The sequence below is a fragment of the Haemaphysalis longicornis genome, unplaced genomic scaffold, assembly GCF_048455015.1.
Source record: "Haemaphysalis longicornis isolate Haplotype H1 unplaced genomic scaffold, Haemaphysalis longicornis Haplotype H1 scaffold_5, whole genome shotgun sequence".
Lineage (NCBI taxonomy): Eukaryota > Metazoa > Arthropoda > Arachnida > Ixodida > Ixodidae > Haemaphysalis > Haemaphysalis longicornis.
In genome coordinates, this window is record NW_027526385.1 from 170,873,206 (window position 1) to 170,896,234 (window position 23,029).

General features: G+C 46.9%; 1 protein-coding gene across 1 annotated transcript in view; it reads left to right on the plus strand.

The window, feature by feature from the left end:
* Nucleotides 1-10,495, plus strand: part of LOC144138823 (uncharacterized) — a 35,283-nt gene extending 24,788 nt beyond the window's left edge. The window contains exon 3 of the mRNA XM_077671304.1: nt 6,773-10,495. Within this exon, the coding sequence (XP_077527430.1) occupies nt 6,773-6,892 (120 nt within the window). The 3' untranslated portion in view covers nt 6,893-10,495. The remainder of the gene's footprint in view (nt 1-6,772) is intronic.
* The last annotated feature ends 12,534 nt before the right edge of the window (nt 10,496-23,029 follow it).

The following is a 23,029-nucleotide window of genomic DNA, read 5'->3' on the forward strand; positions in this document are numbered from 1 at the left end:
CACGAGCTGTCATCGTCTGAAGCATCATTGCTGTCCTTGTCACTGGTGCACTCCCAAACTTTGCTGGCGTCAGTGCCGTCCAGCGAGTTAGAAATGCAGCACTTCTTGAAAGAAGCTGCCACCATAGCGTCGGGTATCCAGCAAGCCACTACCGACGGAGATGCACGCTTCAAACGGCCCGATGGTGTCAAGGCCGTTTCGTCGGAGGCCATCCATTCGTTGTAGAGGCGTCTTGCATGGTCCTTAAAAGGCTTGTTAAGCACACGTCCAGTGGCTGCAGTTGGCTCGTCATGCCTCCGGGGATGACAACCAGATCGGTGGCTTCTTCCTGTAGCTTTTTCTTGACCCCCTCGGTCAGATATCCCCGAAAAGCGTCAAGGACGAGCATCGATCGGCGAGCCAACAGTGCCCCGGGGCGCTGGCACCACACAGTTGTAATCCAGTCGATGACGAGCTCCTCCGTCATCCAGCCTTTTTCTTGGCAGCGGATGTGCACACCCTTTGGGAAATTTTCGTTTTTAGGCATCGTTTTCCTCTTCAGCACCACGTAAGGCGGCAGCTTGTGCCCGTCGGCGGTGCACGCTAACATTACGGTGATCCGCGCTTTTTCGCACCCTGCGGTACATATGCGTACTTTGCGATCACCTTTTGTGTGTACCGTTTGCGCCGACGGCATGTCAAAAAATATCGGGGTCTCGTCCGCGTTTCCGATCTGGCCGGGGAGGAAGTTGCGCTCTCTTCGCAGTCCGATGACGTAGCGCCGAAAAGACAGCAGCTTTTCTTCGTAGTCACGGGAAGCTTTTGGGTAATAGAAGTCCGCCTTCTAAGTGAGAACCCGGCTCTCTTCATATAATTCTGAACCCAGCCTCGGCTGGCCTTGAACTGCGACCCGGAGATGCCGCTATCTTTTGCGAACTCTCGGGCTTTCATCTGTAGCATTTCCGTTGTCACAGTCAAGTCACGGCTCCTGGTTTGTGTGACGAATTCAGTCAGACTAGCCTCCACTTCGGGAAACACACCTTTGCGCGGTCCTCGGAAAGCTTTCTGCGTCGCAGCGCAGGCAAAGAGGGCCCCCTTCTCTTTTCTCCAACGACGCACATTGTTTTCTGGAACGCCGTACTTCCGACCTGCAGCGCAGTTGCCCAAAGCTTCGGCATCGGTAATCACATTTCTCTTGAATGCCGCATCGTAATGACGACGACGACTTGCCATGATCACTAGTCATAACGGAAAGGTTTCCGTAGGTAATCCAGTCAAATGCCTCGCCGAACGAAGGTAGAGCACACTCTAACAATTGTCACGGGAGGCTGCCGCTACACGCACACCAGCGAGGGAACACAAAAGACAAGCACATGCAAGCGGCGAAGCGCACGTGGTAAACTGGCTGCGGCATAGAGAAAGAAATATGGCTGCGGTTTTGAACTCGGTTTGTGGATTGAAACATACTGGATTTTTTCTGGCTGTTTTTCACTTTTTATGACTTCCCGCGACGCGCCGTTCCTGATCTCGGAGCCCGCCCTCGAATATAAGGCGGGGGTAGACTTTGAGGCCGCGGTTTTCTGAAAAAAACCTCGCCTTATATTCGAATAAATACGGTATATTTGCTTACCACTTCTACTGCCTCACCACCTATCTCAAACTGCTGTGCTGTCCCGAGGTTATTGATCATTACTTTAGTTTTCTGCACAATAATTTTCAGGCCCATGGTTCTACTATGTTTGTCCAGTGCGGAAAGCATGCTTTACAATTTGTCTCCCGAGTTACTTAGCAAGGCAACATCATCAGCAAATCTGAGGTTACTGAGGTATTCTCCATTAACCCTTACTCCCACCTGTTCCCAATCCAACGTTTTGAATATTTCTTGTAAACATGCTGTGAATAACATTGGAGAGATTGCGTCTCCTTGTCTGATGCCCTTCCTTATAGGTATTTTACTGCTCTCCTTATGGAGGATTATGGCAGCTGAGGGCCCATTGTAGATATCCTCTAGGATTCTTACACAATGCTTACCTACACCCTGGTTCCGTAGTGCCTGAATGACTGCTGAGGATTCGACAGAGTCAAATGCTTTCTCGTAATCTATGAAGGCTATATATAGGGGTTCAGTATACTCAGCGCACTTCTCTATCACCTGATTGATCGTGTGAGTATGGTCCATTGTTGAATATCTGCTACGGAACACTGCTTGTTCTTTAGGTTGACTGAAATCTAAGGTTGCAGAAATTGTTAGCGATTACCTTGGTTAGTACTTTTAGACGACTGACAGTAAACTGGTTGGCTGTAATTTTTCAAGTCCTTCATGTCGCCTTTATTATGGATTAGGATGATGTTCGCGTTCTTCCAAGATTTGGGTACACTCGCAGTCATTAGGCATTGCGTGTACAGGTTTTCCAGTTTTACTAGTGCTATAGCCTCACTACCTTCACTTCCCCCAAATTTCTACTGTCGGCCGGACTATACTCATGCTATCCTGCTCGCCACAAATTTCCACTGTCGGCCTGTAAAAGCAGCAGGATAGCATCTGTAGGTTTGTTTCACACCACAAAAAAATTTTGCAAATGCTCTTGGAAAGAGCCTTTTGGTTTTTATTCAGGCTAGTTAGTGGGGCATGCTTGAGCATTTAGATTTCAGTTTTCTTATTCAAAATAGCTAAACATTAGCTTCGATTAAGACATACACGCTTCAATTCATGAGCATTTATTATTCGCACATACCCAGTTATTTTTTCATTTTTTTTTTGTCTTAGTACAGGCATGGAGATTGGTTGGCAGAGTGGGCTGGTCCATGTTTTGATTTTGCTGTAATTTTTGCTTTTGCACCTTAATAAAATTCTTCAAAACCAAGCTTTGTGTAACTGGAGCCATCGTTCTAGGAAACATCCATTTTTGTTTTTAGTTTTGAATCGTAATGAAGTGGAAAAAAACATTGCATCCCCTCGTGTCCACATCAGAGTGGTCGCTCGTATTTAAACTGACATCAGTACAGCATCTTGCTAGGTGCAGGAAGGAAGGTCTAAGCAGCCAGAATTGGCTAGTTCATTTCACCAATCGTTCAATCAAATCAACTTTATTTACAGGTGGGTACAGGGAAAGGAGCAGCCACAAAAAGCTGCGCGGAGCAGCTTGACGGGACTCATTGCGATGTTACAAAACGTTCAGTTGTTCCCGTGTCAGACAGCAAGCTTGCGACGCTCGGGAATGGAACGATTGGCTCTTCAGAATTAGGTTGCGGCACACGCTGCATCACCGTGATGTGTTTGGGCATGCGCGCCTGATCATAGGAGTGGTTGTGTGAGTATTGATGTATAATTGATGCACACGATGTTAACTTTAATGCCAAAAGTGAGGTGGCTAACATAGCCACGTTGCTCCATCTGGGCGAACGTGTGCTTTGGGGATTGAAATGGTGCAACGACCGCCTCCTCGCTTTGTGCAACTTTTGCTGTGGCTCTACACTCGGTTGTGCGATGCAGTGGGGAATGGCAATAATAATTTCAGCACTCAAATAGTTGCAAAACTTATGATGGCTATGTTTTTCAATTTTAAAACTTTTTGCAGCATTTTCCGCTGGAGTCTCCCCGGGCCCGCTCTCCTGGCTGTGGTGTCGCTTGGTAGCTTTTAGATGCAGAGCATCTGATTCACTCGCCTTGTCCCTCCGGCGTCGTCGTCGTTGTTGTCGGCGTTGTCCACCCCTCTGCCATTCTCCTCGCCGCGCGAGCTGCGCTCTCCGCCGCTCACCCCCTCTCCTCTCCGATAACGAACACTCTCTCGCGAGGGGCATTGGATTGGATTGGATTTGATTGGATTGGATTGGCGTGGCTTGGATTCGGTTGGATTGGATTTGGATTGGATTGGATTAAAGTGGATTGTGTTGGATTGCGTTGCGTCATAGCCGCGGCACGTTGCGTCATAGCCGCGGCAGACGCACTGGGGCCAGCGCATGTGCAGTACTCTCTCTTCCGCGGTTTCCTCTCCTTCGGGCGCGCTGCGCATATAACCGGTGTGCCGTTCTCCGGCGAAGCAACATCCACGCTTGGCTCAAACACCTAGAGTCCATGCCGCTTTACAAGTACGCCAACGTCGTCATCGACTGGGACCAGCTTACGCAGTCCCCTCAACGTTATGAGCGCTATAAAACGCGTTCCCTTCGCCGCTCCGCCTATGCGTCGCATCTACACAGGGGTTCCCGCGAGGGGAGGTGGGAGTTTTGTGCTTGTTCCCCTTTCATTTATTTCCACTTCGGTGGTTAAAAACATCTTTTGCTTCTCGGCCAATTCTTTTATATTAATATTGGGTTAAGCCTGTTATACCTAGTGGCACAGGCGGAGGCAATTCATATTTTATATTCTTTTTTAATCTCCCTCACATTATCCATGTCCATGTCTAAGCATACATCCTGCGATACATCTGTGGTGCAGGCTGGGCTCTCTTGCCCATCTCACACTCTGTCTAAGCATACAGCCTCTATACAATTTAACTCTTCGTGACCGCGGGAAAATTGACTGATTTTTAGGGGTCCAAGGAAACGTTTTTTTCTTGCTAAAATAATGGTTAGGCACCAAGTACAGCAACACAAAATGCAGAATATTTAATGGCCTTTCCAATAACACCAGTGTTTTAAATCTTTTCATACATCATATTTGCGAAAAAAAAAATCAAAATCAACATTTTTGTCAAGTTGTCGAAGAAAATGATAAACAAGGAGTTGTGTATAACAAACTACCGGTGGTAGAAAAAAATTAGAATATGCATTTTTTAGGGAAAGCATTTCACAGACACACCGTAGAAAAAATATTGACTTGAACGTAACAGTTTGTCAGATATTAAAAAAATTGTTAGGATGCACAGTGCTCGTGTCATGCGGTGAAGCCCAACCTCAATTTCAAAATGTGCGATTTCGGGTAATTCCCTGGAAGAAATCTGGTGGTTTGACATTATCAGGGCACCAATTTGCCCCCAAATAACGTAAAAACATCTTGTCAATGACTGAATTTGCATTTACGGCCAGCACAGTATATGGGACAAGCACGCGGTGTGGAAAAACACCATGAAGTTGAAAACGGAACTCCGTGGTTGATGCTTGGTGACGTTCATAGCCAGTTATCTCTCAAAACATAAAGTTACACTTTATAATAATCTTCTGACTCGCTATTGTAGCCTTGCTTGCAAGAATGAGGTGCGATGCACTAGAATCGTGCCCTGCGAACTTAGGCCGTGTAGCTGTTGCGCGATAAACAAGATCAGCACAAACGAGCCTCCTCCATTACAGCGCCACCTAACATTTTTGAAATGAAACAGTACAAAGCTTATCGGAGACTCCGTCCGAGTAGACAGTTCAACTAAGCAGCAACATTAGACACCCGGATATACCCTCGCATGGAAACTAAACTGGAAAGCGAACAGCTGGCAGTGTGTAAGGCCGGTTTGAAGCACTCTCCTCGTCAGACCAGAATCTGGCGACTGGGTGTGATCTTTTGACTTGCATCTGAAGTTCTTATCGCAGAAATCTGGTTAGGGTTGAGTGAAATCAGGAGCGGCGTGCTTTTTTCGAGGATCAGTCGCGGACGCTCAAGGTGCCATGGCAGGTAGGCTTGAAGTTGGGTAACTGCGAAGTAGTGCCAGATATGAATTTCGTGATGCAGAAACGAAACTGAAGCTGTTGTACACTGTTCACGAATGGTCCTGTGGTAAGTAAACTACAACACAACTTAAAACAACATGTGCAGAGGCAATAAAGCTGCTGCCTGTAATTATAAGTAGCTTTGCAAACAGGCACTCCTTGATATTTTCAGCCAATTTCAGGGATTATTACTGTCTGACTGCAAACCTGACAACTGAAAATCGTTTGCTGATTTACCATGCGTGCCCTGATAAAAAAAAAACACTGATGCAGAATATTTACGAGTGGCACGCATTCTTCGTTGGTAGCAGTGACGCACGATGACCACTCCCCTTTTCCCCACCCAGGTGATTCAAAAGCGTGTCAAAAATCACGTTTCTATTGCAAAAATGAAAACAGAACTGATTTTGATAGGACATTTTCTGAGCTAACTCCAAATTTACTTGTTCCAGCAACGCCTGGAATGCTATGGAAAGGGGCTCTCCCAAGGTAGTGTCAAATTGAACGATTTTGAATAGGTGTGGTCAAGAAAGAGTTAAAAAGTTTGAGAGCAGGTATTGCAGTTCGTACCTTGTGCTTCTGTGCTAAGAAGAATTCTTCTAAAGGTTATTTCATTGTTATGTGTACTCCAACCTTATTCAAAAGGGCACTTCCCCAAGAGGTGCTATCAAATTTGGTTTTTTAGACACTAAAGGCGACATAATAAATGTTACGAACTGCGCTGAATCGAAGTTCTTCTACTCGAAAATCAAAATTTTGCTGCTCCAAAATGTGGAGGTCGCGGGCTCGATTCCCGGCTGCGGCGGCCGTTTTTCTGATGGGGGCGAAAAGCAGAAACACCCGTGTGTGCGAGATTTCGGCGCACGTTAAAGATCCCCAGGTGGTCAAAATAATCCGGAGGCCTCCACTACGGCGCGCTTCATTGCCTCCATTGCGTCGGCACGTTAAACCCTACAATCAATCAATGCTCTGAAATGTGCTTGGGTTGCCTCGCCCCTGCTCACATTCAAAAACCCCTTTTTGCTGGGTGCAGGCAAGGAGAAAGGCCCTAGCAGCCAGAAATGGCTAGTTGCTCTAACGGAACGCAGAATTGTGTCATAATTGGTGATTAACCTCCCGTTTCTTTTCTTTTTTTTCATCTCTCTCTTTTTAGGGCGAGCCCGGGCACATTCAACGCTTTCCGTCACAACCGGGCCTGTACCCGACTCAAGCGGTGAGCTACACGGCGCCCAGCGATGCAAACGACACGGCGGAGACGGACAAGCTCACCTGATTAAGTTTGCGGCTGCTCCTCAGGCTTGGAAAGCTGTCTCGGCTCGGATTCGTTCTATTCCGCTACTCATTTTTCTGCCTCGTGTCCTCTGTCGTTCCATGGGCCATTCGGTTGCGCCAGTTGCACTCCATTTTGGCTTCTTGCACAGGCGTGCACTGAGATTTGGCCCTCTCTGAGTAGTCCTTGCTCGAACGAAGACCCACGCCAAGATCGGAGAGACGACGTCCCCACAATGGCAGGAACGCGGGTTAAGTATGTGGCTCACCTGTCTGTGAACAGGGTAGCTCTGAAATCCTCTTGTTGCAGAACTGCATGGTTGCTGTTGAACTCCGCATCCTCTCTCCTGGGGCACTCTGTTTTTGGCTTTGGATTATTGTGACACGAATGGCCCAAAATCATGAAATGCTATTTGTCAGATTCAGTACCTCTACTTGGTGAATGTCTGTACCATTCTTTGAGATGCGCACAAGTGGGAAATGATTTTTTCTTCTTCCTGCAAGTCCTTTAGTTGCATTCAGCAAGTTTGTACTGCTTTGCAGGTCTTGATTTTAATGTCAGCGAAAGCATCCTCATCATCGACTTGATGGCGATGTCCAGTATCGGTGATGTGGACGGAGCGTTCTGAGAAGCAAGGGAGAATCGCTCCTGCATACAGCGCACCATGTACATCTTGGCACAGCTGTCACAATCACTTAGCAGGCCTCGTGCCACCATTCATGAGCTGAGAATTCCCTTATGGGCGAAACTTGAGCTTGCATCTTGGCACCTTGCACTGTACTTTTTTTTGTGAGTTGTCAGTTCATCCCTGGACTTGTGAAGCTCTTGTCCCATCTGTAGACCTGTGCTGTGTGGGTGAAAAAATGTCCTTTCAGATGGTTCCTTTAAACGTAGCCAAGTTGTGGTGTGCTGTAAAGTTGGCAAGGACAACAGAAATTGTCTTGAAGCAGCTGTTTGGGTGCTGAGAGCGAACTTGTGGGTGGAGTCGTTAGTTTGGGTGGGGTAATGGTGAATGAACAGGGAAACGAAACCTTACCATTCTTAAACCTCAGTCCATCCGTAGCGGTAGGTTGAAAGGCTTGGTGGTTGCATCCCTCCCGTCACCAGCGCTCTGGCTGCCCTGCTGGTTTTTCCGAAAAGCCTCACTGTAACACTGCGTTTCATCACTTGAATCTCTGGTACGTCTTTCTCAGTCCTGTGCGTTTTGTGTTACCCTAAATACTTAGCTTTTTCGCGCGACTCGCTGGAAAACAATTTGTACCTCGCTGTGTGCTGTGAGGTATTGGCGATTTCTGTGTCTGCAAACGCACATTTTTGGACCGCATTTTCTGCATTTTATACACTGTGCCGTAACAAGTGTACATGTTGGTGAGTGGCTCCTCGCTGTGCGTTTTTGCTTCGTTTGGCACCTGTGAACGCAACAATGGCCTTTCCCCCCCTACACACTTTTGTCAGTCTCGCACTCAAGTGAGTTGTGCAGAGGGATGCAGTTACTGAACTTCATTGCTTGTCGGTATTGTAGCACTGGATGGTGGTGCTTACATTGTGCTTCCCTCCTCCAGTCAAATAAAAGCTCTTTGCTGAGGCATTTGATACGGGCGAAACAGACGGTTTACTGCACAGTTCTCAAATGAAGTCACTCCAGGGTGGGTTTGCTAAGAGTACGCGAGATTTTTGTCCACATTTTTTCCCCCTCACAAATTTGTCATTTTTGACAGTTGTGCAAGGTTTAGTTAAGACCCCTTTTTGTCTTTGTTAGCCGTTGAAACTTTGCGCTACCTTCCCATTTCAACGACTGTCTCTCACTAACCGGGGTAAACTTTCCTCAGCCCCGAGCATGATTCGCGTTCCGCGAGTCATTTGGTGAGTGTTCGTAACTGCTCGTTGGAATATTTGAACGCTACATTCTCGGGACTGCACCCAATTGTGTCCCTTTGATTCCAATGCGGAAACGGTTTGAGTACCTGCTCCGAGTGTTTGACTGGGAAAGAGAAAACTTTTAAGAGGCCCCATCACATAACACGTTGCACAAGGTCGCTGCGTTTCTTTACCTGAACAATTGGTACTGTCGTGAAAAGCCTAGCATTGATAAAGGCAAGTGTCTTCATCGGTGACGGGAAGGCACTTACTCCAGCAAAGCTAGTCGTTTTAGTAACTGTTTTCAGGAATTTTTCGGTACTTGTGCGAGGTCCTTGTACTTTTGCTTTGTTCCTTCTGCAAGCTGCATTCACTTTGAGCACGGTTTGAGCTTGGTACACACGTGTGTGCATGGAACGAGATATAAATGCCATTCGTTGCGTTAATGGTAATTAGGCTCCCTGTGGCTTCAAGCAATGCACACGTTCGCACATTTTTCCGTTCAACGCAATTCGTAAGCAGAGAATGCAAGCACACTTCGGTTGCACTTTCCGTTCTGAAAGGGGGATGGAGTGGGAACGTTGGGAATCATTTTGTAATACACTCATTCGATTAATGAATGAAACCGTGTATCTGTGCCCACTTGCTGGCAGAATACTTTCTGAACAGTCGTCGTGGCTGTCAGGCGTTGCGGAATGCCAGGCTTGATAACCTCGCCTTTGTCAGCGTTGAGGAACGCCAGGCTTGATAAACTTACCTTTGTCAGGCATTGGGGAACGTCAGGCTTGATAACCTTGCCTTTGTCAGCGTTGAGGAACGCCAGGCTTGATAAACTTACCTTTGTCAGGCATTGGGGAACGTCAGGCTTGATAACCTCGCCTTTGTCAGCGTTGAGGAACGCCAGGCTTGATAAACTTACCTTTGTCAGGCATTGGGGAACGTCAGGCTTGATAACCTTGCCTTTGTCAGGCATTGAGGAACGCCAGGTTTAATAAACTCGCTTTTGTCAGCAATTGAGGAATGCTAAGCTTGATAAACTTGCCTTTGTCAGGCTTTGAGAAACACCAGGCTTGACAAACTCGCCTTTGCATTCACTTTGTAGTTTCATTGCCGTGTGCCGCAGAGTTGTAGTGGAGGAAACGACTTGCTCAGGGTTCCGGAATGTGAATAGGGGCCATATGTCATCACTGGAACAGCAAGAGTGGCGTATATGTGGGAACACTTATTTTTGCAATTACTGCCATGGTACCACAGCGACCCGAAATTTAGCTGCAGGCTTGAACGTTGTTGGCGGGTGAAGGTGTAGCTATTGGACCCACGGCGTACGTTTTTCCTGACCAAACTTTGGAGTGAAATCTTCGTCTCGCCCCCTCTTTTTCTTCCGAGGAAACCCTCGTCGAGTGAAGCATTTGTTGCTGTCTTATTCTTAGTCAGTGTTTTGTGCCGTGACGTTTTTGTGGCTTGTGCTGTGATAACTTGAAATTGTGCGTGTTTTCCCTCGCGGCCCGCGAGCCTGTTCTAACCTGATGAGTCTGTGATCGTTGTGAGAAGAGTTTCGAGATTTGCACGAGTTTCGCATCCCTCTAGAAGTGTCAGAGAAAGACTGATTGTGTCTGTATCGATTCTGGGTCTATGGAATCTATTTGTGTGCACCTGCGCCTATTTACAAGTAACAACGCCCCATTTAATGTCGTGTACAAACTATTATTCTCAGTGCGAAATAAAGGCTATTGAGTACGCTGCTATTGAGATGTGCTGCATTTTGCATTTTTTTGCAGTATTTGATTGCACAGCTTCTAAAGCAACACATTTTTGGTGATGGTAAGTGCAGAAGTACGCAGGGGTGACGAAAGGCGGAAACAGAAGTGCTTCTACAGCGGAAATTTATTAATTGAATGCGGTGCTTTATGAGCCCCACAAAATAGATAAAAATTGGACAAGAAACAAGAACATAATCTCATGTGTTGGATTGCGCATTCTGTTCCCGTCATTGCTGACGGATGGGCCACAAAAAGTGGGGAATTCAATTTGTCCTGCCGGTAAGTGCGAGGACAGCACACTGACACAGCTGTGAAGTGTACACAATGTTTTCTGCCTCTACTATCTCTGGTTGCGCTGGTCAGGGGATTTGAAAGCTTCCCATTTATCAACCCCCAAGTCGCAAGCACAATCTTTGCGGTGGGCAAATATGTGTCCTTCGATGCCTTGGCATACATTTTTCGCATGTTTTCACAATCAAACATGCCAGCACTTTCCAGTATGCCTTGTATGATATGATCATATATGACGATAATATCCCGTACACACTGTGAATTCACTCAATGTATTGGTTACGGTGCTTGATGCTGCATTGCTTTTTCTTTTGACAGGGAGCAGTAAGAGCACAATACTTAGTTTGTGAGGTGCAGAGATAACTAGTACATCGCAGTCTTCCTTCTTTATAAGTTTCTTTACACTATGAGAGATCTGATGGATAGCGTTCTTATGTCTTCGCCCTTTTGTCGTCTCCGTGAACTTTTTCGCTGAACATCTTGAAGTGTGGAATACCAGCTAGGCCAATTCATTGTTACAATACCACGTAGGTTTGGTTCGTTTTTATTGTTGAAACTCGACCTGACTGATTGGGTGAACGTTTAGAAGTAATGGGTGCTGGAGTGCGAACTACTAACAAGAAGGACGTTTTTTTTTTTAATGAGCACTGCATTTGTTTGCCTGGTGTGGGAATGTCTTCAGATTTTGTTCCAGCACTACTGCATGGAATTCACATGATCTGGCTGCCCTGCCTCTTCAGAAAGTCCGTGTGGCTTTTAATTTCATTCTGTAAATTAGTGAGAAAAGTTAGTTACCTGGAGATGGCAGAAAATATGCCTCGATCAAACAGGCATGGAAAAGACTGGTGGAAGTATTGTAGGTGCTTACTGTGTGATGGGCTTAGCAGAAAATATCCAAAAGGTGGTCTGTAATTAAATGAAGTTAACTTTCAGCCTGAAACGATTGGAGCAGGCCAAAGCTACAGTCAAACCCGGCCATAACGAACCCGGATAGAGCGAATTATGCTATATATCGAACAAAAATAATTCACTTACGGAAATACATGGGAAACATATTCCTTATAACGAAGTTCACATCCGATATATCGAACTCTGGGAGCCTAGAATGGCCACCGAAATGCATGATCTCGGAGCGGCGATTGAGATGGGGATTGGCCGCGACTACGGAGCAAGAGCCGCGACTGATACATTGCGCCTCGCACGGAGCGACGTGACGCCCAATACTTTCCGTAACTGTTTCCGACGCCTGGGACTCGCGACGGAACCCGCCCAGTCAGCGAGTCCGGACCAAGACAGCAGCATCGGTGAAATGTGGGAAGAGCTCGCCAGCGTTCCCGATGATGTCGCGAGTGAAATCTAGGTGGTGTTGGTGAAATCCGTCCGACGCTTATAATGAAGCGCTTTCGGCAGTCGATGTGCTCCGCCAATGCTTCTTAGATTTTTGAGGACGCGGACTCGAACTGCTGCCAACAATGTTTCGTGTAGAGAATATGTAGAGAATACTATGGTAGTTAAACGAAAGTGAAAACAAAAATCACCGTTTTTTTTTGCAACGTGGGCAGTTAAGGCGGAAAGTAGCTTTATTACTTTCAATAAATGGATTATTTTGGTATGGTAATGGCTACTGTACTGTGTTAGTTTCTGCATACGCGGAGGGCGGAGTTGGTGAGGGGGGGGGATCTCCCGCGGATTGCGAACTCGTCACAATTAGTTCGTTATAAGCGGGTTCGGCTATATCGAACTATTGGATATATCAAACTAATCGCGGTGCATATTGCAGTTCGCTATAAACGGGTTTGACTGTATTGAGAAAAAGAATCGGGTACTAGGGTGGAAGGAGGGGTAGTAAAAAATGTTTGAGAGACGGTTTGCCTGCGCCATATCGTACAAAATCAGCATGCATGCCTCCTTATCAAGCACAGTCCAAAACCCCCGCAGTGGATATGGGTATGTAGCATGTGTATGTAAGTAGCATGTGCGTGGGTACGTGAATATGTAGCACCATGTCCTCTTTTATGGTTGCACTTTGTTAAGCTTTGCACACATCATTCAGAGTATGGACCCAGAGTACGGATATGATGTTGCAGGTCATTCCGTAACATCATGCTGTTTTGAGTGAAATAAAATTGAGTGACTGTGGTATTTAACTCGCCGTAGCTACACTTGGGCTATGATGCGTGCCATTATGGAGGGCTCCGGATTAATTTTGACCATGTGAGGATCTTTAACATGCTCTGAAATCTGGACAACAGGGGCTTCTTTGCTGTTCACCTCCATCAGGAGAGCAGCCACCACCGCCAGGAATCGAACCCGCGTCCTTGGTCTCAGAAGCACTAACGCTATGGCCACCAAGCCACTGTGACGGGTTGAAATAAAATTAAACAATTGTGGTTGTTACGTCAGAATAGGTTAGGGTAGGTTGAGGTAAGTTTTAGATTAGGTTTACGTTAGGTTAGGTTGGCTTTAAGTTGGATTAGGTTGCGTCACGTTACAATGAAACAGCCTTTTTTAGTATCGGAATGAGTTTTGTTGCTTAAAAACTATTCTTTACAGTAGAGTATTGTACAGGAGGAGTTCCCATATTGGTGACTGCATCGGGACCTCCTGTACCATTAAATGTGTAAAGAACAGCACAAAACTGTTCATGTTGAACTGAGAGAATCAGTAAATGTAAAGAATGGTAAAACAAAAATAGCAGCATTCAATGAAACGCTTTAAACACAGTGGACCAATACAAAGTAATACAAATGCAAGTTATCTGCTGTGCTGCAACCTAACAAATAGTGAAAAGAGCAATGAAGTGGCAGCAATCATATAAAATGCTTCATTGAATACATGCAACTTTGCAAAACCTTGTGGTCTGACTGAACATAGAAGAAATATTAAAAAGTACACAAAAATGTTCACTGCGGTAAAGAAGAACAGACTAGAAACAGGCATACGAAAAGGCAAGTTAAACGGGAAAGGATGCCTTCAATATCATTACTGCGTTTGTGAGTACATTTATAGGTTTTCAATGCTGATGGCAGTGGGTTCCAGCAGGATATTGAAGAAAAATGAGCCGTTTGTTTTCCGTGGCTAGTACGCACAAACTATTGTTCTGAGCAAACCTGGTCACGTTCGTGTCGACAATCTGGGAAAGAGGGATGAAAGGGGAGGGAATGTGGTTCTCAATCCTTTTGTGCGCAAATAGACCTATTATAATTTACGGGGGCTGAAACACATAGACTATTGTTGGATTTTATCAAGTGCAAAGCGTGTTGAAGGTGACGGCTTGGTTTCGTACTGTGAAGCGACTGCAGGTGAGTGGTGTGCATGTTTCCTCATACCGATCATCATCATCATTAGCAGCCTGCTAAGGTCCACTGCGGAACGAAGGCCTCTCCCATTTACCTCCAACCGTTCCTGCCCTTCGCGGCCTAGGGTTGCCACCTGGCTGGTTTTTGACCGGCCCGACCGGTTTTTTACAGCAGGCCGGTTACCGGTCCATACCTAAAACCGGCCGTCATTTTTCGGTTTTTCGGCAATCGTGCCAAAATCGTTTTGGCGTTTTATAAGCGTCAATTCAAAGACTACGACAATAAATCTGTGCGGACAAGCTGCGCGAAGACACGTGAGCAAAGAAAATATGTCACGTGTTTGCAGAAAATCACATTTAGAATAACTCGCATTGCATGGCAAAAAAACAAAACAAAAAATGTGGCGTCTGTTTTCTAACACAAATTCAACCTTCTGTATACCCCCTCCCTTTCCCGGAGGGCCGGTTTTCTTTTGGGGGCAAGGTGGCAACCCTACCTTCGCCGCTCGAGTCCACAGTTTACACCTGAAGTTCCTTTGTAGTTAAACGAGCCATGAAGAGAAAACAAAAGTCTATTTTATTCGAAAGATTAGGTGTTTCATAGTATCCCAAGCGCTTTCCCGGAAGCGAATGATGCTTTATTTACTGAGGAGGAGGAAGTAACTTTATTGTGTCCAGAGGAAAGGCCTAGTTATGGCCGGTGTGCTTCAGACGACGGCCAGGATGTCTTGGCTCCTAGCGGCGTCTTCGGCCCTTTGGACGGCCCAACGCTGGATGACAGGGTCCTCGCTAAGCAGCACGGTCTCCCACTGCTCTTTGGTGTGGATAATAAATGTTCCCTCCGTATTGCTGAAGTATTTTCTTTGTATAGCAGGGCATTCCCAAAGCATGTGTTGTGTGGTCGTCGAAGCGCGATCATCTGTGTTTTCACGATGGACTTGAGCAAAGGTGCGGCCACCGATGACAATGACTTCTGGGTCTTGTACGCTGCCCACCGGGCAGCACTTTAGGAGGTTTTCCTGTAGTGAGCAGCGAAGTGTTCAAGCGGGCGCACAGGCGGCGTCAGCAGACCTTGTTGGCTAGAGTTCCTGTATATGCGCCCAACGGGAGCAGAGTTGCGCATAGGTCCGCCATCTTGACCGCCGAGCATCCAAAGCAGCGTGGGAAAGCCAACCGTCGGGCTTGAAGGAGTCGTGCGCACCGCGCGAGGGGAGCAAGGAGGTTGTATAAAACTTCTGGAGTGGAGGCCGCCCATAGCAGGCAACGCGGGGAGGTGAAGCCGGGCGAACCGGTCGGCGGCCATATTGCCGTGGGTAGAAAAGGCGCTGCGCCGGCAGGGACGCTGAAGTGCGGTCGCGTTTTTTTGGCTTTACAAGGGAGAAAACGATGGTAAGCAAGTATATCGATTACGATATTTGAGGGCAGACTGAATTTTGCCTTACGCGTAAGGTTTTGACGTAAGATATGGTTCAAGCAGCGAGTTCGCCTGTGTATATCTTACGGTGGTCAACAGAGCTGTCGATGCGGGAAAACGCGCAGCGCTATGCTAAATGCACCACCCCTGATTTTATTTCAATAAACGTTTATTCGGTATAGCTAAGGCTATAGACCGCCCCCTTAACATTAAAATTACCTCATGTTGCGCGCCATGGCAAGAGATTCCGCGTTATAAGGTTACTATATTAGCCGTGATTTCACGCTGGAAGTGCGGGACACGCGAAAGCGCGATTATTTGACGCTCGTTTCTTTTAGCGGCGTTGCTAGGATTAATGAATGCTTATTCATTAATGATTAATAAATAATAACGCAGTAGCGGTTCGAATGGTTTTTAAGCAGTACTGCAAGAATCATATCCATCAGGATATTGCAATCTTTATATGTAGTGCAAATGCACGTTTTCTGGTTTAAACAACATGCCCAGTTTTGCCCTTGCCGAAGAAGACCAAATTAAGCACGAGCTTTTGATTGATTGATTGGTTGGTTGATTGATTCATTGTGGGGTTTAACGCGCTGACGCAACGCAGGCGATGAGGCGCGCCGTAGTGGAGGGCTCCGGATTGATTTTGACCACCTGGGGAATCTTTAACGTGCACCGAAATCTCGTTCACACAGTAGTTTTCGCTTTTCGCCTTCACCAGAAAAGCGGCCGCCACGGCAGGGAATCGAACCCGTGTTCTATGAGCAGCACGGAGCATTAGCCACTGAGCCAACGCGGCGGGTCTATTTCCAGCTTTTCAATCGTATTTTGAGAAATGGATTTGGCACACACTGAAGCACATAAAGCAGGTTTTTTTTATTCCGCGTGCACTTTACAGAAGTCATGGGACAAAATTAAGAACTATGAAATGCGTGAGAACATACAGCAAAAAAAAAAAATCACATGGCACTCAAAAATATACCTGTTACTCTAAGGAATACAATTTAAGGAAACGCAAAACAAAGTATTTACAACAAATCTCAGAAATTATGAAATGCCGAAGAATATTAAAAGTTTACATTAACCGCGCACGTTGGCACGATAGTAGCGTGCTATTGATAAAAAAACTACTCGCAGGAGGTTACTCAATCACATTCACAACCTCGTTGACCGCGCAAGTTCGGACGCGAGCAGCAAGAAAATCATGTGGACGAAAAACGCGGAAAAGCATTGCGGTGCATCAAAAACGTCTACGAAACAGCGCTAACGAGAAACGTCAGTGTATTCACGTATGGCCGGATGTAAAGGAAATATATTAAACAAGAGTGCATTGATTTTTGACGGTAACTGCCTTAGCAATACTCCGCATTTAAATTAGTGCGGAAAAACAATTTTCGCCCCACATATTTACAAACGTGATTTCGCGCAGCCAAGCGACTACCGGAGCACCACAACTACGAGCGAAAACATTCGCATATCTGCGTAAACAAGCGCGTACGGTATGCTCAGTAAGCGGACGGCAGGTGCTACGGCAAATTTTCCTTTTACATCACGCACAAACGGCGGGCAAATGTGCACTCATAACGTTATAATACTAGTAATGCCCTCAAAACCCAAAACAGACACCCTCAGTACTTACAGATGAAAGGTGATCCCCGACGCCTTCTTCGCGCGATTAGCGCAGCCAAACGCGACGCACGAGCAGACCATTTCTGCTTTCTACACCTTTGGAGCATCCATCCGCGAACGAGGATCGAACGAACACGAGTTCTGCTCTTTGGCAAGAGAGAACTCGGAAGAACGACACATGGGGCAGAAAAAAATGTCATTGTGTCTACTGTTTATTTTAGTTGTTAGCGCCCAAGAATGTAAATAATTACCAGATGTGTGCGCCCCCGGCGCACGCACGGGCGACTTGCGAAGCGCTTAACTACAAACACGGGGAGGGGAGCATAACCGAAACCACATGCGGCGAAATGAACGCGCGCAAGAAAAGCTCGGTGCGCTTGAAGGTAGCCGCATGAGAGAATAAACTTGCAAAACAAAACAAAAGAGAACAAAAAAAGAACGGAAGCAAAAATATAACGTAACCCACCGCAAAAACAAGTACATTATGCGGCGAATGCAATGCGTCTGCTGCTCCGGAACGAGTTTTCTACCCACGGCAAGATGGCGGCCGTCGGCGTCAGTTTTCGAGAACCATCTCCACTCCAGAAGTTCTATACAACCTCCTTGGAGGGGAGCGTGAGCGCGCCCCGACGTCGCTGCTCTTTTTTTTTTTTTTTTTTTTTTGTAACGCGCGCTTTGCTTTATTATTAGGGGTGTTTCCCTATAACGCATATCCGAATATCGGGAAGATATGGCTGTGCAAAATGTTCCGAAATATCCCTCCAGGTCTTAACAAACATATATGTGTTAGTATAAATTTAACGAAGACGTGACTCGTTTTGCTATATAAACCTCCATACTGGTTAGATTGGGTTATTTGAAACTCAACCTACAGTTTTTGCAGTCTATAGTGCATGTAGGCAAACTTTCATGCCTTGACAACGTAAAGTGATGTGACCAGGCATATAACCAGTATGGAGGTTTATTGAGCAAAACGAGTCACGTCTTCGTTAAATTTATAGTAACAAATCTATGTTTGTTAAGACCTGGAGGGATATTTCGGAACATTTTGCACAGCCATATCTTCCCGATTTTCGGATATGCGTTGTAGGAAAACTGTACTCAAGAGGAGGAGGAGGAGTAAGGGGAGGAGGGGAAAACTTTGTTTAACAATTAAATCGATCTGGTTAGCCTGGGGAGGGGCGAAGCATGCAGTGTGTAAGGGTATTCAAAAATTGCAGGTCTCTCTCTTGCCACACGGCGTGTTTCAACCTTCCAGGCGCGAAGAACAAATCCTATTCTACTCAGGATGGCGTTCTATGATTTGAAAAAAATTACCTTTACTCTCTTGTCCTGGACTGAGGACCCGGCCCACTAACCAGAACGATTTAATTGTTAAACAAAGTTTTCCCCTCCTCCCCTTACTCCTCCTCCTCTTGAGTGCAGTTTTCCTATAACACATATCCGAATATCGGGAAGATATGGCTGTGCAAAATAGAGTTAGGCGTCAGGTTCTCATGTAAGCATTCGAACAAAAGGAACAGTCAGCTGCTAATAACCGACAACAGCGAAAATGGAAGACCAAAACAAATTCTAGGCCTTCAGGGCTGTCGGCTTGACCGCGTACTGAAGTTGTGCAAAAAAGATACTCTTCATGTACAGTCGGTAAAAGGCTTGTCTATAACGCTCGAGCGGCGTGCGCCGGACTGCGCGGGAGACATCTAGTGATAGCGCCTGGTTTGAGACCGGGGAGTGTGAGCATGCGCAACCCGTATCAGCGCGATGGCCGTGTCCCTGCTCGCTGTGCCCGTCGCCTTGGCTTCCGCACATTCCTTCGCCGTTGGAAGCGCTGCCTGCGAGGCCGGGCCGGGAAAGCATATCGGAGATCACTTGCATTAGAGCGCGCCGCGGCAGTTTCCCGTCTGCATTAGCTTTGGCGCACAGTTGTGCATTGCGTCATCGTTCTGGCAATGCGGTGTGTGGTATCGCGTGCACCATTATCGGATATCGGTGCTTGGCTTTGCGCGTAACCGCCGACAGGCCAACGCCAAAAAAACTCGAGGCAGTGTCAAAGCTGTCATTGACCGATGTCCAGACACTGAAAAACACTGTCAGAGAGGAGTTTTCGACAATTTTTTCTCGCCTCCTCGCATACAGAAAAAAACTCTCCTGCATAAATTGCGTCTTAAACCTCGATCCTATGTACCCCGGAACACGATTGCAAACTAAATGCGACGAATAGAGTAGAACCCAAACTGAAGTTTTGAATGAATTTTTATTTATAATTTAAGGAGAAACTGACATCAAAAATTACAAACGAACTGTTTGTGTGCTACAACCTTTTCGTCAGAAGACGACAGGTTTCGTTCCTGCTTCGGTTGCTAAGAATTAAAAAGCGGCTGCTCATGCAGTTTTCCTTCCCGCGATAGCGAGACGGGGGTTGAAACAGTGCGCTCCCCCGTGATCAGGAGCGCCAATAAAACTGACGAAACCTGTGCCGGAAAAATTTTGAAGCTGTACGAGTTTTGAGAGCATGAGGATGGAAGCCTCCTCACGGCATTGACGAAGGATTTTGTAGAGGGGAATTCGTGGGCATTGAATATAAATTTATGCGACACTGATGTCATCTTATCGGAAGTCATAATACCCTTCTTCACCATATCCAGTAGTAAAATAATGAGATTCGCCTTTTCGAGGTTTAATAATAGTAACAGTAATACATGTATTCCATTTATTCATTTCAATCAAGATATTGTTCCTTATATGTATCGCACCGACATCCGCACGTTGTGGTGGCTCATGAGGAGCGATATGTCTTGAACATTACTGTCAGGACAGCAAATATGTTGAAAACATTGTTTACCCCATTTGAGGCATAAAATGCAATATTGCCCACTTAAACAGTAGCGAAATAAGATGGAACTACGAGCATTTACGAATTTAGTTAATGGAACGACACAGTCGGGGCAAGCAAGCACTGAACAATTAATTTCAACAAAATGGTAGTAAATGTCTTTTCGAAACACGTCCGGTCACAAAGAATGTTTTCTCAGGGAAGGATTTGAATAACCTGGAAAACAGGCAGTATCTGTTGGCTTATTACGTCTAAGTTCACACTTGATCCACAACTCTGCCGCACTTCGCGCTGGGCAGATAATCTGGCGCTGGCGGTTGCCGAGCCTGGTAACTGCGCTTGGGGTGGCCTAGTTCTGCGATGCGCAGAAGTTCAAGGCGCACCCAGCGAATCCTTTATACATACCACGCTATTGAATCTGTGCTGCAGTGAGTGTTCCGACGATGGCACCGCGCTTAACTCTTCCGGAAAGAAAATCCATCGCTTTGATGGGACGCACGATGTCCCAAAGAGCCATATCTGCGGCAACAGGGCGCCCATTGCCAACGGTCAATCGAATTGTTCAGGCTTTCGCTAAAGAAGGACGACTTGCCGATGCTCCCCGTTTTAGGCCCCCTAGAGCGACGACCGATGAGGAGGATAGGCTGATAGTAGCTACGGCAGTAGACAACCCTTTCATCAGCGCTCGCGAAATTCGAGACATGCTAGGGTTGGACGTTTCAGCCCAACTCATCCGGTCGAGACTTCACGAAGCCGATATAAAAGGGAGGATAGCTGCACAAAAGACCCAACTGGAAGCAAAGCACCGGGACCAGCGGATGGAGTTTGCTTCTGTTGTAGAAGACTGGACCGCAGATAACTGGAGGGCCGTGGTCTTCAGCGACGAGGCAGCATTCTGCACCCGCTTGGACCAGCAAAAATGGGTGTGGCGTCCTGATAAATGCCGGTAAGAATACATTTTGCCTACTGATATAATTACCCGATTGGGAGGTTTAACTCGCCGAAGCTTCTAAAGCGATCCTGCGCGCCGTAGTGGAGAGCTCTTATGGATTAATTTTGACCCCCTTAAAGGGGATCTTTAACGTGCGCCGAAATCTCAAACACACGTGCGTTTTCGCTTCTATTGACATACGACCGCTCTTTCCTGAACTTAATGTTTAAATGCTAGACATGCATTACAGTTCTTGCTGGTGTAATAGGCTTTTTACCACCATCACGCAGGTATGACGACAAATATGTCTGGAAGGTGCGCTCCAGCGGCCGGACAACAGTCACCGTGTGGGGGGCCATCAGCCACCAAGGTCTAGGACCGCTCCACAGGGTCACAGGACGGATGACGGCAGCAGCCTACGCCGACATAATTGAGACTGTCCTTGTGCCATACGTGCTGGATGGACCGTTCCCGGACGGGCTGTATTATTTCCAACAAGATGGCGCGCCAGTTCACACCGCCAAAGCAATTCAAGATCTCTTAGAAAGCCTTGGGATAACAAACTTGCCATGGCCTGCCAGAAGCCCGGATTTGAACATAATAGAAAACGTGTGGGGGTTGATGAAAACCAATTTGTCTAAGCAACCTGGCCTGTCAACCTCAGACTCTGACGAGCTGTGGATCGCCATTGAGAGAGAGTGGGAGCGCCTCCGCACTGACCCGAGTTTCGTGGACGCGCTCTACGACTCTCTTCCCGGAAGGATTCAGAGCGTAAAGCTGGCTCGTGGAGCACAAACAAGATACTAGGTTTCTAGTATCACCGTCATGCCCAGCGCAACGTCCTGAGCACTTGCATGCCAAACGGGTGCACGGACTGTATAACCCAAGTCATCGCAGACACCAACCAGTCGACTACCCCCGCTTTTTCAGAACGCTGACGTCAGCTCAGGACCTTGCAGACTTATTTAGACTGCATTTAGGTGTTTCATCAAAGTTCAAAGCTTCCACCTATAGTTCATTTGATCAGCCTTGGGTGATGGCCTAACAGTGTGACGTTTAGCAACTAGAACCCACAGGGCGGAATCATCCGGTCCTTATTTTCTTTGTGCGAGCCTAGATTAAGTTTCAATGTTCTTTATGCTACCATATTCCGAGAATTTGTTTGGTTCTGAATAAATAACTAAATTCAGTATGCTCTGACATTTTCTAGGTGTGAAAAACAAGCAAAAATTGCCGAAACGCCTCGCTGACGGTGTTTTTCAGTGCCTGGTAATTTTTGATGTCAGTTTCTCCTTAAATTATAAATAAAAATTCATTCAAAACTTCAGTTTGGGTTCTACTCTATTCGTCGCATTTAGTTTGCAATCGTGTTCCGGGGTACATTGATCGAGGTTTAAGACGCAATTTATGCAGGAGAGTTTTTTTCTGTATGCGAGGAGGCGAGAAAAAATTGTCGAAAACTCCTCTCTGACAGTGTTTTTCAGTGTCTGGACATCGGTCAATGACAGCTTTGACACTGCCTCGAGTTTTTTTGGCGTTGGCCTGTCGGCGGTGACGCGCAAAGCCAAGCACCGATACCCGATATTGGTGCACGCGATACCACACACCGCATTGCCAGAACGATGACGCAATGCACAACTGTGCGCCAAAGCTAATGCAGACGGGAAACTGCCGCGGCGCGCTCTAATGCAAGTGATCTCCGATATGCTTTCCCGGCCCGGCCTCGCAGGCAGCGCTTCCAACGGCGAAGGAATGTGCGGAAGCCAAGGCGACGGGCACAGCGAGCAGGGACACGGCCATCGCGCTGATACGGGTTGCGCATGCTCACACTCCCCGGTCTCAAACCAGGCGCTATCACTAGATGTCTCCCGCGCAGTCCGGCGCACGCCGCTCGAGCGTTATAGACAAGCCTTTTATCGACTGTACTAGCGTGTTGCGGCTTGTCGCTCTCGCGCTACGAACTACGACTGCGACATGGCAGCGGCGCAAAATGTACGACAGACGCCGACAGCAGAGGGCAGCAGCGGCGTTGCAGCCGCATCGCCGGCTACTCTGCGGTACGTGGATGCTTTTTGTGCACGTGACGGCGATCAGCGAATAGGGTCGTGAGCGGCGAATGGAAAT